A 15,536-nucleotide genomic window follows, 5' to 3' on the forward strand; every position below is an offset into this window, starting at 1 on the left:
GCGAGATGAGCGCCGCAACCCCCCAGTCGGTCACGACTGGACCTAATGGTCAGGGGTCCCTTTACCTTTACCCTACCCTCATCCAAAATAATAATAATAATACACACCTTTGTAGGGCTCACAAGTATGTATAAAGGTATAAATGTATAAAGGTACAGGTTCCAGGTCATGTGGCCAGCATGACAAAGCCGCTTCTGGCAAACCAGAGCAGCACATGGAAACGCCGTTTACCTTCCCGCTGTAGCGGTTCCTATTTATCTACTTGCATTTTGATGTGCTTTCGAACTGCTAGGTTAGCAGGACACAAGTATGTATACATACCTCTAATTGGCCTATGCCTCAATTAGTTCAATAGAACTGAGTAAGCATGTTTAGGATTGCACTTAACAACCAAATTGCATGGGTGGGTGCAGCCAAAAACGAACTGCCCAAGAGTGACTCTCTTTGATCCTCCCTCCCATGGTGATGCAGTGGCAGAACAACTGCAGAGGGTCCCTGGCATTTGCAGGTAGGACTGGGAATGTCCCCCTGGAGAGCTGCTGCCAGTTACTGTGAACAACACTGAGCTAGATGGATCAATAGTCAGAACAATGCTGTTCCTACTTTCTTAAGTAAAGCCCCCTGGACCATGGGCTTTTTAAAGGAGGTAGCCGAGCTTTTAGGAGGAGATCACAGGTAAAAACACCCCCCCCCAAAGGAGGACATTATGAGGAGCGAGCTTTCCTTAGAGGGGCAGGCATCTGAGGGAGGCAGCAGAACCTCATTTGAGTACTTCAATAATTTTGGTGGATCTAAGCGGGGGTGCAGCTCCCCTTCCTGCCCCCCCCCGGCTACGTCCATGCCCTCCCAGGTCCAGCCCCAGACATTTTGCTGCCTACCCAAGTCTGGCCAAACTACATGGCACCCGATGCACAAAACCCCACAAGCGTCCAAATAAATCCCTTGGGAGCGAATATACAACAACCATATATGAAAAGGTCATGCTTCGCTGGCCCTTCATTGGACCTCAAATGTCGCCCTTCCTCAAGACTTCGTCCCCGCTTGTCTAAGGGCTTTTTCAGGGGGTGGAAGAGAGCAAAGAGGGCAACAACCGCCTCAGGCAGCCGGCGGAAAGAAGAGCATGGAAAGCTCATATTAGCCACGGAAAGGAGATAAACTGCCGCGAGTCACGTCACCCCAGAAGGGAGTCGAAAGACTGACCGGTCTCCATAGCTGCGCCTCAGCAGCAGTAGCGGCGCCACTTCCTCGAAATACGAAATCTGCCGCCAAGTCTCAGCGACGCAAGCGCATATGTGGAAATGGCGCGCGTTTGCTTCTCTTCCCCCTCCTCCTCCCAGTTGGTTCAATCCTGTCGCCCCGGCGGACGTTCCTTCCTGAACTGCAGCGCCACAGGCGAGAGGAGGCGGTTCCCTGCGAGGGAAGCGGCCGTACCACTTCCTGTTCTGGGGGGAGGGGTTGAGCGGCCTGGAAAGTGGGTGGATTGCGGTGGTTCGTCGCCGCCGCTCTCAAAAATCATGGGGAATGTAGTTCTGCGAGGGTTGAGGGCTGCCTTGCTCAAAAGAATGGGTTTTTCTTTTAATACAAGGGGCTAAAACCACCAATTCATGTTCGCAGCATAAAGCCCTTTCACAGCTTGTATTGTACAGCTAATTACAATGTCTTTTACGACGTTCAGTGAGCACCTAAAAAAATGCACCTAACCACTAATAACTTCTTTCAATTCCCTTATAATTTCTGGAGACACCGTTGATGGAATCTTTCGAGGAGTTGGACAGGCCAGGCGTTTATAAGCGGTCCATGTTTCACAAACATACAGTAAGGTTGATAGTTGTAAACAAGCATTTTGGTTTCCCTTCGAATGTCCCGGTCCTCAAACACTGTGCTTCAAACGGGAGAAAGCTGCACTGGCAGAGCTCAGGCGATGCTGGATACGATTGATCACCGAAGAATTATTTGGGTTTGTTTTTTTACCTTGTGAGCAGGCGGCAATACACACCCACACCCACAAGGACCGCCAGCGTTTAAGTTCTAATCATTCAAGCAATGCATTCTTCACCTTCAGAAGCAAGGAGATAGGACCACTTAATTTGTCTCTAGAGTTATTAACACACTCCCTCCCCCTCCCGCCCTAAATAAAGCTTGAAGTCTGACCACAGCTTTCCCATTTATTGTACTCTCACATGGGGAGAAGAGGGGTTCATAAGAACAGGTTACCATGTGTTGCACTTTAAAAGACAGGAAGCTATAATAAGTGGTCATTCCTGCAATGTTTCCATTTTTTAAAATAATACCGTAGGATCCAAATCTTATTGTTGAAGTTTGGGGGTGTGTGTGCTCTGTTTATTGTAAATATCAAACGCTTAACGCTCAGCAAGTATCTGCATTTGCCAATAATTTTTAACATGTTAGGATGGCCATGGTAAATGGAAGAAAAAGATTCTCCAGGAATTTCATCTGGAATTTTAATCCATTTATTTGGAAATAACTCCCTTGATTTCAGTGTAGCTAATCTCATGAACTCATTGAAGCTTCACATCTCCCTAGCTGTGCAGCCCAGTCCTTTCTGTGTTTACTTGAAAGTAACTCCCACTAAGTGCAATAGGCTTTACTCCTAAATTAGCTTAGGAGTTAACTAAACCTGAACCACCAAAACAGTTTAGAAAGTACAGGTAAACCAGAACTGATCTCTTTGTTGCCTCAATGTTGCCTTTAAACACAAAAACATGTAATTGTGAAGGAAAAGCAACACAATAATCAGAATTTAAAAAAAAGATAAACGATTAATGATTAACAAGCCTCCTCAACAAACATGTGTCCACATACACCCACATTCTAAGAATTTTGCAAAACATCAGTGCATAAAAATAGCATATTTAGATAGTGGAAATAGCACATCTTGGCAGATTTATTAATTAATTTACAGGTATTGTAATGGTAATGTTTATCCAATACAATGAATCAAAATATTCAGCACTGTAACTGGGGAATTACCCAGTAAAGTATGCACATTTATTACATCAATGAGGAATAAGTCCACAATGGCACACACACACACACACACACACACACAGCTACAGGACAGATAGGTGTAAGGTCTGAGGAAAGATGCGCTCAATGCTCCTCTGAGGCAGTAAGTGTAGGTATGAGTTTATGGGTGCTAGACATCCCTAATTACTTAGTCCAGTAGAGGTTAGAAGTTAATCAATACAAATATACAGTACAAGCCAAGCCAGTTCCCTGACTAGGAAATCATCTGGTGTGATGGACCATTCGGAAGACAAAAGGAAGGTAATGAGCAATTAGGAAAACCAAGAGAGAAAGGCTTTGTGCAAGAAGTACAAACCATATATCATAAAGACACCAGTCTCTGTGTGCCTCTTCCAAAAGGAAACACGGACCCTGAACAAGCACCTGGAATCTCACACAACTTGGATATTGGGGTGACCAGCTAGTACATTCAGCTGTGAGACATCAGGAGCTGAGAAATGTGCGAGTTGACCCAGATTGGCTCAGCCTCAATGTTGGTATGCATTGTGTGAACTGATTCAAAATCTGCAAAGATGACTGTCAGAGCACACTTACTTTAATGTAAGTTCCATTGTAAATTGGACTTACTTAAAAGTAACCCTGTTGTGGAACAGGCTTCTATTTTCTTTCAGTGGTTGGGAAAGGTTATATCTACATGCAAACTAATGGTGGGTTAAAAAAAACATCCTCTTCAGCAGCTCAGCCCTGACAAGGATGGAAACATTGTCTCTCATAAGTCTGCTAAGTGAATATGTTTGTTTTCATTTTGCCAGTTGTCCCCAAACGTCTACTCTCTATATGGAAGTGGGGTTTTGTAAATTCCTGCCCACAGGCTCCTGTTCTGTTGGGCATTTATCTGTGACAATAATGTTTGATCAGAGCAAATGTGCATTATATCTCAGACGACATTGTCATACCTATTTACCGTACATAGGAATAAGCCCAATTGAACTCAATGAGACTTACTCTTGAGTTGCTCTATCACTTATGTAGATCTGAACAGTGTTGATATTACATGTATTATCTGGGATTCAACAAGACAATTGGGATTTTGTATGCACTGGATTTTATACGAACTGTATTCGGATGTTAACCTATGATCTATGTGAGGCAGATGGGCCCAACTGGGTGGGGGGAGTTGTGGCCTTGCCCTCCATATGCAAGAGCCTATTTTAAACTAGCTGTTTCCTACTCAAGGTAGCACAGTTCTGCAGCGCAGGCGTAAACTTGTAATCAAGCAGCTGAAGCCAAATGGATTGCTTTAGCGTAAAACCGATATTTAGGAAAGTGCCTTTAATTCTCCACAAGGGAGCACCCAATGGTTTCCATGGATATATCACAGTCTGAGACCTAGTTCATCAGTCTGATCAACTTTTTAACGGTCTCGATCCAGCAGGAATGTTGTTTAGTTTGCACAGGGACGCTTGTGTGTTTGTGTTTAAACCTTTGCAAGCTTAGGAGTTTGCTTTGGATATTCACTACTTTGGCCTAAGTCCTGCCAACACCCTCCCCTAGCCATGGGAAGGAAGTCAAGAGTTTGCAATTGGTAATAATCAATGGAGGGGCGATTATTACCGCCCGCCAGCAGTAACGAGCACCAATTAAGACGCCCTTCCCCTCGAAGGATAAAAGCCACGGGGAGAAGGCGAGCAAAGTTACCTATCCCTCCGGGCTATGGAGCGCTTTGTCTACCCGTCCTATAGCATCTACCAAAGTTATGGGAACGCCTTCAGCCATAGCCACAACGTGGCTCCTAGGCCGCCATCTAAGCAAAAGCAGCCTGGCTGGAAGCAGAGCAAGAGCAGCAGGAGCAGCATCCCGAGCCCTTACCGGGGCCCCCTATCTGCCCCTTCCTCGGCCCCGCTGCCGCCGCCGCCGTCCTCGCCGGATTATTTAGACAGTTACAAGCGGGCCCAGCTAAAGGCGCTGCTCTCTCAAGTCAGCCCCGGCCTCGCCCCGAGACTCCGCAAAGCCAGCACCAAGGAGGTGGGCACCCAGGTCAACCCGCGGGTGGACGCCGCCGTGCAGTGCTCGCTCGGGTCCCGACAGCTCCAGAGCCTCCTCGGGCGGGAGCCTCCGCCACAGCAGAGCCGCCAACTCTCCCCTTGCCCCGAGGAGGAGGCGGCGGCGGAGGAGAAGAAGCCGCCCACGGGGCGAGAAGGAGGGCAGCAAGCCGAAGAGCCCGATGGGAAGAAACCTCTGGAGCCGGAAAAGGGCGCTCAGGAGCCGGCTGAGGCGAAGCTTCCAGGCAGCGGGGAAGGAGAAGAACCTGCCCAGCAGCTGCGGGACGGGGAGGGCGACGTGGCCCAGAAAGACGCCGCCGCCGCCGCCGCCCCCGCCACTGAGGGCAAGAGAGCTGCTTTCCAGGTGAGTGGGCTTCTCGATCTCCTCAGATCATTCGCTAGGGGCGCTGAAAAAAGGCGCGAAGGCCGCCTCATAGGACTCCTGCAATTCTCCCTGAGGGAGTGAGGCGCCTCCTACTGGAGACTTTTTAAGTCCTGCTCCTCTCTAGCTACAGTACGTTCCTCCCCGTCCACTGTGGGATCCACCTCGGGGTGATTTTCGTGGAATACTTTCGTGTTTAGCAGATGGACTATGGGCAGTTCTTACGGGTTTCAGTATACAAGTGGGTTTAATAGCCAAAATAGGGAGCTCCCCTATTTCCTTTTTAGCTTGCTTAGCTGAAATCAGCTCCAAGACTCGCTGAATGTTAAGACAAAAAAAAATTCCTTCCAGCAGCACCTTAGAGACCAACTAAGTTTGTCATGTTAAGAGAATGTTAAGAGTTGTGGGAAACCTTTCCTGTCGTATGAAGTTGCTAAGTATACACTGACTATTCAGAACTGTTATCTCCTCCTTCACTGCAGATATTGGGGACTGAGTCTGGACCCTTTGGGTTGCTAATCTGCCATGCACTTATTTTTTTAGAAGCTTAGGCGTTCTTGGTGAAGGATGCCAACATTTCAATATAAGCCTGGGAACGTTTAAATTGAGTTGAGAAAGCCAGGCTTGTTTATAGCTGTGTGTACAGTAAAGGATAACTCCTCATGTAATCAACTCACACAAGAATCCACCAAGATCCTAATAGTCCTTGGGAAATTTGATTTGGGGCTGTGTTGATGGTGTAATGCTGCTTCTGGCTGTAGGGAAAGCTCCAACAGACCTACCAAATTCCTTGTTTGCTTGCATCTGTAACCTACATTTTCTCTAAGGAGCCGACAGTGGTGTCCCCCTGCTCCTTTTTTAAAAGGAGTACAGCCTCCCAACTTCTAAGCATGCGTATGGGGAGGCAAGTTTCACTTAACTTGGAGAAACCGTTAAGTACATTTAGGTATGGTCTGTGAAAAGTCACTGTCTTGTTAAATGAGTTTGACTCCTGTGTGTGAGAGGGACCTGTGGCCCTTGGGATGCTGGGCTTGAAGCTCCCATTATGGCAAAGATTAATGGGAGTTGCAGTCAACATCTGGAGGGCCACATAATGGTTTTTATAACTGTTGTAGTAAGTAAAAGAGGAATGGTGGTGGTTGAGAACCTAGTGGCAACTCTTATTTACTGTAACCTTTGAAGTTAATTTGGCATATAACACAATATGGAAAAGGAATGATTTTGCATTCATGTGAGGAACATTGAAGGTGGTGAGAAACGAGGCTTTTCACAGCCACACCCTGCATGATTCTTTTATTTTTGCAGTGGAAGACCACCACACTCAAAAAGACCTGGCTTCTGAGTAAATGTACATAAGATGGCAACCTTTGTGCGGTGGACTTCTGACTATAATTTTTGGGCCATGCCATAAGATTTCTGCTAGACTAATCTGTCAGCATTGCAAGGGTGGTATAAGGTGACAAAGTATTTTTTAGGTTTTTGGTGTTTGAATAGCAAAATTACCGTACTCTGCAGAAAACTTTGCAATACCCTTCTTGCATATGTCCATGAAGTATGAGCTAAATGACACAAAATGTACCGGTATGTTTACAGAATCACTTAATATCTATTGCGCTCCCACAACTAGTTTTCAAAACCACATTCATGTTGGCCACAATCCATACAATTCCTGTAGTTTATTGACAGACTGCAGTTGGATACATTGTTTCTTAAAACCGCTTCAATTTGACTAGATGTAGAGTAAGCATTAATAACATACCGGTATTGCATTTTCCATTGCCTGCCCGAAACATAAGCTTGCAAATGTTAACAGTTGGCTTAAAACTATAAAGATTTCTTAATGTGGTACACATTAATTTATTATGCTGCTAATCAGCTATTTTCTATTACAGTTCCTAGAACAGAAGTATGGCTATTTCCATTGCAACGACTGCAAGACCAGATGGGAAAGTGCTTACGTATGGTGCATTTCTGGAACCAATAAGGTATTTAGATGAAAAAACAAAATTTGCTTCTAGAGGGCTTGCTTTGGGGTACAAACAAAAGGGTTGCTGTACCTTATCAGAAAGTGGAGAATCGTTTATGAATTGAAGTGCTTCACAAACCTGCAAAGGGTTTTTGAACATTTTCCAGATAGCTGTGTTTGTCTTTAAGGTTCCAAAAGACTGTTGCTGCTGCAGCTGACTGATTTATTGTAGTATAAGCTTTTGTAGACTAGCAGAATGCTCATGTTAGGTTTTATTTATGATGCCACACTTTCATCTTCTTGACCAGAAGATAGCAAGGAGATACTGATGCTATTGTCATTCTACCAACAACTATTTTGAACTACCAGTATTACCAATATGTTAATCAGGTTTCTTGTTCATTAAAGCCTGACAAAATGCTAGTACTGGAACCTTTTCAGTGGAATATTTGGAGACACTGAATGGAAGCTGTTCCTGTTAGCTAAAAAATAGCTCACTTATGTTGTCTGAGTGGGAGGTCTTAAAACATGTTTTTGTTAACATAGCACCTGTGGGTTAACAAGCAGCTGCAGAGGTCTTCCTAATGACCTCAGGCTTCTGTCCATCCTGTTGAAATTAGGCCTGAAAGAAGCCTGTCATTGGAGCCCATACTTTTTCAAACCCTAATTGCAATGGCCGGAGGAGAATTTGGGGGGCTGCAACCAGGGAGGGGGTTAACCCTGTCCTCCCTACCTGTGAATCTCCCTGAAGCAGCTATGTTTGGAAGAAAGCTTTATATTGGCTTAAACAGAAGGCCACCCCCCCTGCCCTGACAAAGCCCATCAAGGATGCAAGATAATCCTGAAATTTTAATAGAATATAGCAGGCATCCCCAAACTTCGGCCCTCCAGATGTTTTGGACTACAATTCCCATCTTCCCCGACCACTGGTCCCGTTAGCTAGGGATCATGGGAGTTGTAGGCCAAAACATCTGGAGGGCCGAAGTTTGGGGATGCCTGGAATATAGTGTTGTGAATCAATGAAACCTCTGCCTGTAAACCTATTTTTGCTCTGTATGCGTAACTTTTTGAAGAATTGACAAATCTAGACGTTTGATCTGAGAAGGCTCTCTTCTAATGGCAACCACCTTCCTTTGCATAGGTTTACTTTAAACAGCTTTGTCGCAAATGTCAGAAGAGCTTTAATCCTTATAAAGTGGAAGCAATTCAATGCCGTGTAAGTAACATGTTTCCTAAGATGTGTTGAACAGTGAGAAATACCTACCTACCTTAAACGGCAGTGTTCAGGAAATAGAAAAAAATATGGAGAAGTCATGTTTAGCTTCTTTTACTGTTAGCACCAAGACTAGCTGTGGGGGTATTTTCTAGGAGGCTTGGTATCATAGATAGAGTTGGAAGGGACCACAAGGATCATCTAGCCCAACCCCCTGCAATGCAGGAATCTTTTGCCCAGCATAAAACCTATGGCCCTGGGACGTAAGGGCCTTGTGCTCTACCAACTGAGTTTGGGTTCTGCAAGTGTACAATACTTGGCAAATCTCCCATAGCAAATTGACTTCCATAGGCCTGGAAGAACATTTCCAATGCATGTGGATAAATGTTTCTTTGTAGCAATGTTTCAAGTTGTGCTAATTGGCATCTCATGCGTGGTCTTAGCAAAATTTGCCTGTATACCCAAACAAAAGGAATTCAGCACTGAGCATACCCCCGTTTCTAAAACATGGTTAAAGAGACAACTGAACTGGCCAGCTTATGACCAGAGTTTCTTGACTTTGTATTTGACTATGCAAACAGTATGAGAAAATAACGGTTTGCCTTTATTAGGCAAACCATTTTTAGATCTTGCTCTGTCAACAGAAAACTGTACAGCAGGAGAAGGCAAACTTTTCTGTCAACAGGCAAAGTTCTCTTGGGAAGTAATCCCTGGGAGCTACATGTCTGCATTGTTCACAGCTACCCTCTACACTGAAGACAATGGCTTTCCACAATTTTATTTATTTTTAATCCCAATAATGTGGGGTGGTGATGGTGATCTTATCTCACCCCACCCCACCCTCCTTGAAGTTAGGCCCTGGAGCTGCAGGTTTTTCATTCATAGGAACAGGGCACTTTTGAGCTGCTTTCAAAACAAGTAGAACGTGCAACTACGGTGTCTCCCCTTTTTTAAGACACCGTCTTATAACTTCCCCCCCTCAAAACACAGGGTGGCTTACTTTCGGTGGGATGTCTTATTTTTTTTATTACTGGTATGGTTTTTACGGCTCAGGGTGGTGGCTCAGGGCGCTGCTGGGCTCTCTTGAGTGGTCGGCGCTGCAGCGGCCACTGGTGGCGGGGCGGCAGGCATTCTTGGCCAGGCCAGGCAGAGGCCACTGCAGGGCACTCCAGGCTCCTTGGCTGGGCCAGGCAAGGAATAAGCAGTGAGCCCAGTGGTGGCGACAAGCACGGGAGCGGCAGGGATGGCGGTGGACGAGAAGGCGGAGCGCGGGGATGCAGCCAGCAAGGCGGGAGCGCGATCAGCTGTTAAGCGGCGCTCTTGGAGCACCGCTTCACAGCTGATCGCGCTCCTGCAGTGCCGGCCGCATGGAGTGACTCTGAGTGGAGGTGCCTGTGGGGGTTAGTTTCTGTGGCGCGGAAGTATGGCTTATTTTCGGGGTATGTCTTATATTTCTCAAATGCTTAAAAACCCTGCCATGGCTTACTTTATGACTACGTATTAAAAAAGGGGAAACAGGGTATGGCAGGAGCCCTGAGCCAAGGTGTCACAGTGCTGAATTAAGAGAAATAGCAATAGAATTATGGAACTAGCATACTGTAAAATACATTGGTAGCAGGGAGCCAACTTTGGGAGGAGACGTTTGATCTGTTCACTAATTTAAATATGTTATCCAAAGATCTGTGCAAAGACTCGTTGCTCCTGCCCCCAGAAGAAAAGGCACATTGACCTCAAGAGGCCTCACCGTCAAGAGCTGTGTGGCCGCTGCAAAGGCAAAAGACTCTCTTGTGACAATACTTACAGCTTCAAATACATTATCTAATTTGTGCTGTTCTTGCACATGGCACCATGCACTTTGTTACTTGTTTCATAACATGGCTTTGACCTTAGGCTTCTGACCCGGCATTGGATACTGGAGTAAAGATTTTTGTAAGGCTAGGAAATATTTGTAGTTTATTGGGGTAACTTGTAATGAATTTGAATCCCACTTCAATTGTAATAGTCGCTAATATGGAAGACTAGCTATAGTACATGAGAGCTATATTGAAGGGTGGGAAATTGAGGAATTTCTATGTAGGAAACCTAAAATTTCTACAAGGGGCCAGGTTTGGCCATTTGATGCTGTTTCATTTACCCTTATGAATACTGTACTGTAATGACAAATTACTAATAAAAAGGTGAGCTGTCTCTTTGCATACCCTTCTAAAACTAATAAAAACTAAACTATGCCATATATTGCCCTCTGGTACAATCTCTGCAGTGGAAAATATTTATTAAATGGAATAAACAGAGTAATTCTGATCTGGGCAGATGGTCTGCTTTTTTTTTCTCCAACTCTGAATAAGTGTTAGATTTAAAAGTCATACATTGATCATGACTTGCAGAATCTCTGCCCTTGTATGTTATATGAAAACAGTTGAGTTTCTTTCCTGAAGTAACTTACGAAGATGAATTTTCCCTGCCTTGTTTCATTTTACAAACTGATATGGTAATAAATGTAGTTGTCTTGCATCCAGTGTGCTCAGAGTGCCAAGAATAAGTAAATAGCACTGGTAGCAACTGTTAAAAAGGAAATATGGGTTGGCCTGTAGTGGCAGTATTAGAAGTGGCATAGTTTGACATTAGTATAGATAGCTGTACAATGGGGTGATCTGAAATATATACACACACATTCTCTGTATAAATTCGGTCTAGGAAAGTGAGTAAGGTGTTGGACAAGATACCTATCAGTAGGGGAGATTAGGCCAGTTTGAGAAGGTAATCAGCTTTAGTTCTAGTGTCTCAAATAGCTTGGTTTTCTGACATTCATAAGCATTTTCTTAGAGTATTCTTCCAAACAGAATGGTGGCAAGGGTGTTTTTGTAGAGACAGCATTCAAGTCATGCCATGTAAGAACGCACTTCTTCCTTGCTATTTAAGAGTACTGCAACAGGCAGGCACAAAGTTGAGAACAGGCTTGCCACAGATGGCAGGATAGGATACCACTAAGAACGAGTGAAATTCAGCAAAAGGCAGAAATATTCTCCATACGTAAGGATTATGGAGGTAGGCTAAGCATAAAACTACCCTTGGTTTCAACAGTACAGTATTGGAGCAGCAATATAGTGCATATAAAATCTAAGTTGCAAGCACCTAATGGGAAAATGTGTAAAACCCTGCTTTACTTTCTCATGTACTCAGAACTATAGCTGAATCACTTTCCAGGTAGTTAAAACTAGGACAGTGTGGGCTCTTATTTTCCAGAGCTGCTGGAGGAGCAAGAATTACATTTTCACCCCAAAGGGTACACTTCCAGCATATTTGCTTAGTCATAATGATTAAGTGTACTACTTCTGTAAATTTGCATAAAATAGTGTATGAACTCGTTCTTGCAACCTCCATTTCCCCTTTACAATTTAAATGTGAGTACTTTACTTCAATTTTGTTTGAAGGACTAACCCGCTTAAGAGTGGAGAAACATACACCATTTTTCATCCAGCTAGGGGTATGCACTTGAAGCCAACTTCAGAATAAACAGCCTATTTTTCAAAGCTGCTTCTGGTCAAATGAGAGATTACATTTCTGTCTCCCTTATGGGTATTTAGAAAGCAGCTATCTGAGTGCTGTGATGGCTGCATGTTCAAAACCAATTGAAAGCAATATTGATATGGTTTCAGAAAGACTTAAAGGAATTGCCTTTGTACCTTATCATACACTCATTCCATATTAATCAGTACACACACAGGCATGTTTGTATATATGCATATGTATATATATTATGACCTTGATATTTTAGTTAGGTGATCCTATTCTGATCAAAATATCAACTAAAAGGTACTTCACAAAAAACTTTTAAGTGTATTTACAGAGTGAATAAGTTGAGACTATGCTGCAATAAAAGTGTCTTAAATGTGCAAAAAGATTTGCATGCACCCATTTAACACATTACAGCAGTTAAGTGCAAGAAAAACTTACATATTACCAAAAAAAATTCTTAAGTACAACTCAAAATTCACTTTCCATTTCTTAACTGTTAAACAATGTATGATAAATTAAAATATCCATGCGGGGCAGGTCAAAAGAATTAAAATCAGCAATGCGATGTTTTCCTACAAAATAGCAAGGTATACCAGACCAACCATCCTTATGTATTATAAATATATTCATAAAAGCAACCCTCTAGTAAAAAGAAGCCAAAATCTTTTTTAAAAAAATCTTCCTTGTCCATTCATAGGTACTTTGGCCTTAATAACAGACCTTTTACAACAGGATCTAGTACCTTCCAAGACAGTAGCCTAGCAACATCAGGAAATGTACTTCATAGCAGCTTGGTTTTCCCCCAAAAGATACAGTAATCATATTTACGTTACAGTGTACATTTAAAACTGTAGTCCTTTACAACCTCTTTCATACACACAGGCTCTCAGCTTTCAAAAAGACAGTCTCACAGTGTCCTGTCGCTAGCTTCATTCTGCCCATTTTTTAAACTTGGTCAAAAGGGGGAAAAATATACAAGATTAAAAAACAAAACCATCCTCAAGGAAAGATTGCACTTTTGCCAACCTAAAAATAATTTCTAGAAAGGAAGTCTTGTTCAGTGTAGTAGTCTTTGGTATGTATGGAAGTCACTTCTTCAGTAGTGAACTGCGGTTGTCCAGTGAAATGCATTTTGTGTGTGCAGCTCAAAACAAAGGATTCTATGCTACCTTTGTCCTTGCAGTATTGCTACACATTGAAAACACTGCCCAGCTCCTCTTGGAAAATGTTGTAAAGGTAACAAGACTGACTACAACTTGACCAAGTCTTTCTAAGGCTGAGAAGGCATTGAACCACCTCGCCCCAGCATGGAAGCAATCCCAACTTGAATGAAAAGAGGGGCACAAGACTTTTGTCAGAGACTTGTGCCGGAAACACTGGAGTCTGGAAGAAAAGTATTGATGACTCGGTAGCTTTGAGCCCTGCGGATCATGTCCCGGATCTCTATGTTCAGCTCCATCAGTTTAGTACAGATGTCTGTCAGGCTTTGATTGGAGCCCACTAGAGCGTAAGTGCCAGACTGCCCCAGTGTTTGGTGCCGGAAGTAAATATTCAGTAGGGTCTGGACCTCATCATCAGAACTGCTTCCAAAAATGTCATTGGGCCATAAACTCCTGCAGGGAAATGAGTATTTAAAAAGCCAGCATTAATTTAAGGATCTCTCTGCTATTCAAGAAATAGATTTTTTGTACAAGTTAAATCCCTTCCCAATTCCCCTGCAGTTACATATGCCTGTTTTGGGCAACTCGTATACAAATTCCATGCCACTGAAAAATAAGCCTTGCAGTTGCCTTGTGGGGAACTGCATGAGATAATAAACAATATAGGCACATGGGATTCACTATTAGTAGAAATTTGTTTTTGGTACAAGTATTTCCTTCAGGAATGAAGGTGGAGGCCCATGCTTCTCTACCATGCCAAACTACAGAGAGACACTTCTAGATGGGAAACTGAGGAGGTAGCAAGGTGTTTCTGTAACACATTACTATGGGGATTTGATGCCCTTTCTACATAAGGCTTGTTTTAAACATGAGTGAGGGAGTTCTAACTCTGAGCCAACAGAGAAATGAGAGGGAGAAGCATCCGAGGCCTATTGAGTAAACTAAAACATTTTACAATAATAAATAAAAAGCTCTGGCCTGGGTAAAGATTTGACTAAATGATCAACTATAATAAGGAGTAGGTACATCTCTGGCCCCAACTATGCATGTGGAAGAAACCATTCCTGGGAGCTGCATGCACTTCCCATCACAACTTGACAATCACTGCTTTGTGCAATGGTTAAAAAAAGGAACAAAGTATAAGGAACTTCTCCCATAAAAGACACACAGAAATTAATGTATGATGCACTGTTTCACGATGTTTTCATTTAAATGAGGCTTGCACAATAAAAGTGCTTAGTAAATTGTGCCTTAAAATGATTACAAATACCTTCTGACTGAATCTGAATACACTTGTTAGCGTAAATGAAGGTGTGCAAAGTTACACAGCTGTAGCCTTCTGAGAGGAAGAAAGGGAAAATACGATGTCATGATCAGCCACTTGATCAAGTTACCTGCATTCCCTTATTTGGTGTAGAGCTTTTCCAAGCTCATTGTTTTTCAGACACTCCAGCATGGACTGAATAGCTACTTCTGTGGAGGTGAACATGGGTTCAGAGGTACCACATTCTACAATCAGCGGTTCCATTGCAATGGCAGCACTAGCTTCCTTAAGGTTCTTCTTTAACTCACTCAGCTCTCGTGACATATTCAGTAGCTGTAAAGGAAAAGAGAATTACATTCATCAATGTACAAGTTTTCTCTATTGAGCAGAGAAAATATAAAATCCGCACCATTCAAGGACAGAGTGATAGCTTTATTTCTTGCAACTGGGTGTTTGAATAAAATTGAAATACACATGTGCATTTCAATTTGGACAGTGTTCTCGAAGCTACGAACATGAGTTTGACCAAACTGCGGGAGGCAGTGCAAGACAGGAGTGCCTGGCGTGCTATGGTCCATGGGGTCACGAAGAGTCGGACACGACTAAACGACTAAACAACAACAACACATGTGCAAGATGTATATAGAAATCCATTTGTGAATGTATACTGAAATACTGATAGAAGAGTGAATGTATAAAAACATTACTGTACTTTATATCTGAATAGTGAAGCTCAGTGGTGATCTTGGGATATGCACTATCTCTCATGCCAACCTACCTACCCAGAGTTGTGAGGATAAAAGGGAGTTGGGGAGAACCATGTATGTGAACTCCACACAGGAAGAGCAGCTTATAAATGTAAGAAAATAAGTACCCAGTTTGAAATCCACCCACATTTTCTCTAAACTAATAGAATGTGCTACACCTCTTTATAGTTATCATTCATGATCTTGAACAAGTAGCCCTCATTTAAGATATGTTAGATTGCGGTAACACCACACAGGA

General features: G+C 43.3%; 3 protein-coding genes across 11 annotated transcripts in view; 1 reads left to right on the forward strand and 2 right to left on the reverse strand.

Annotated features, from left to right (window-relative positions):
- BRCA2 (BRCA2 DNA repair associated) overlaps positions 1-1,444 on the reverse strand; it is a 31,390-nt gene extending 29,946 nt beyond the window's left edge. Inside the window, exon 1 of the mRNA XM_035115190.3 lies at positions 1,201-1,444. Coding sequence (XP_034971081.2) covers positions 1,201-1,210 — 10 coding nt within the window. The 5' untranslated portion in view covers positions 1,211-1,444. The remainder of the gene's footprint in view (positions 1-1,200) is intronic.
- Positions 1,445-2,881: 1,437 nt separating this feature from the next.
- ZAR1L (zygote arrest 1 like) lies at positions 2,882-15,319 on the forward strand. 2 transcript variants are annotated; one of them, XM_088668233.1, is made up of 4 exons: positions 2,882-5,394; positions 7,305-7,397; positions 8,520-8,594; positions 15,028-15,319. In XM_088668233.1, exons 1-4 carry the CDS (start codon positions 4,702-4,704, stop codon positions 15,175-15,177), a joined length of 1,011 nt encoding a protein of 336 aa, XP_088524359.1. In that variant the 5' UTR covers positions 2,882-4,701; the 3' UTR covers positions 15,178-15,319. The 2 variants fall into 2 exon arrangements, with proteins under 2 accessions (XP_088524359.1, XP_060129784.2); XM_060273801.2 differs by lacking the exon at positions 15,028-15,319 and adding an exon at positions 10,270-10,897.
- Positions 12,321-15,536, reverse strand: part of FRY (FRY microtubule binding protein) — a 194,176-nt gene continuing 190,960 nt past the window's right edge. For all 8 annotated transcript variants that reach the window (XM_060273790.2, XM_060273787.2, XM_035115757.3 and 5 more), the window contains 2 exons: positions 14,662-14,864; positions 12,321-13,720 (listed from right to left, as the gene is read on the reverse strand). In XM_060273790.2, coding sequence (XP_060129773.2) covers positions 13,462-13,720; positions 14,662-14,864 — 462 coding nt within the window. In that variant the 3' untranslated portion in view covers positions 12,321-13,461. The remainder of the gene's footprint in view (positions 13,721-14,661; positions 14,865-15,536) is intronic.

Source organism: Zootoca vivipara, chromosome 4 (genome assembly GCF_965207765.1).
Source record: "Zootoca vivipara chromosome 4, rZooViv2.hap1.1, whole genome shotgun sequence".
Classification (NCBI taxonomy): Eukaryota; Metazoa; Chordata; class Lepidosauria; order Squamata; family Lacertidae; genus Zootoca; species Zootoca vivipara.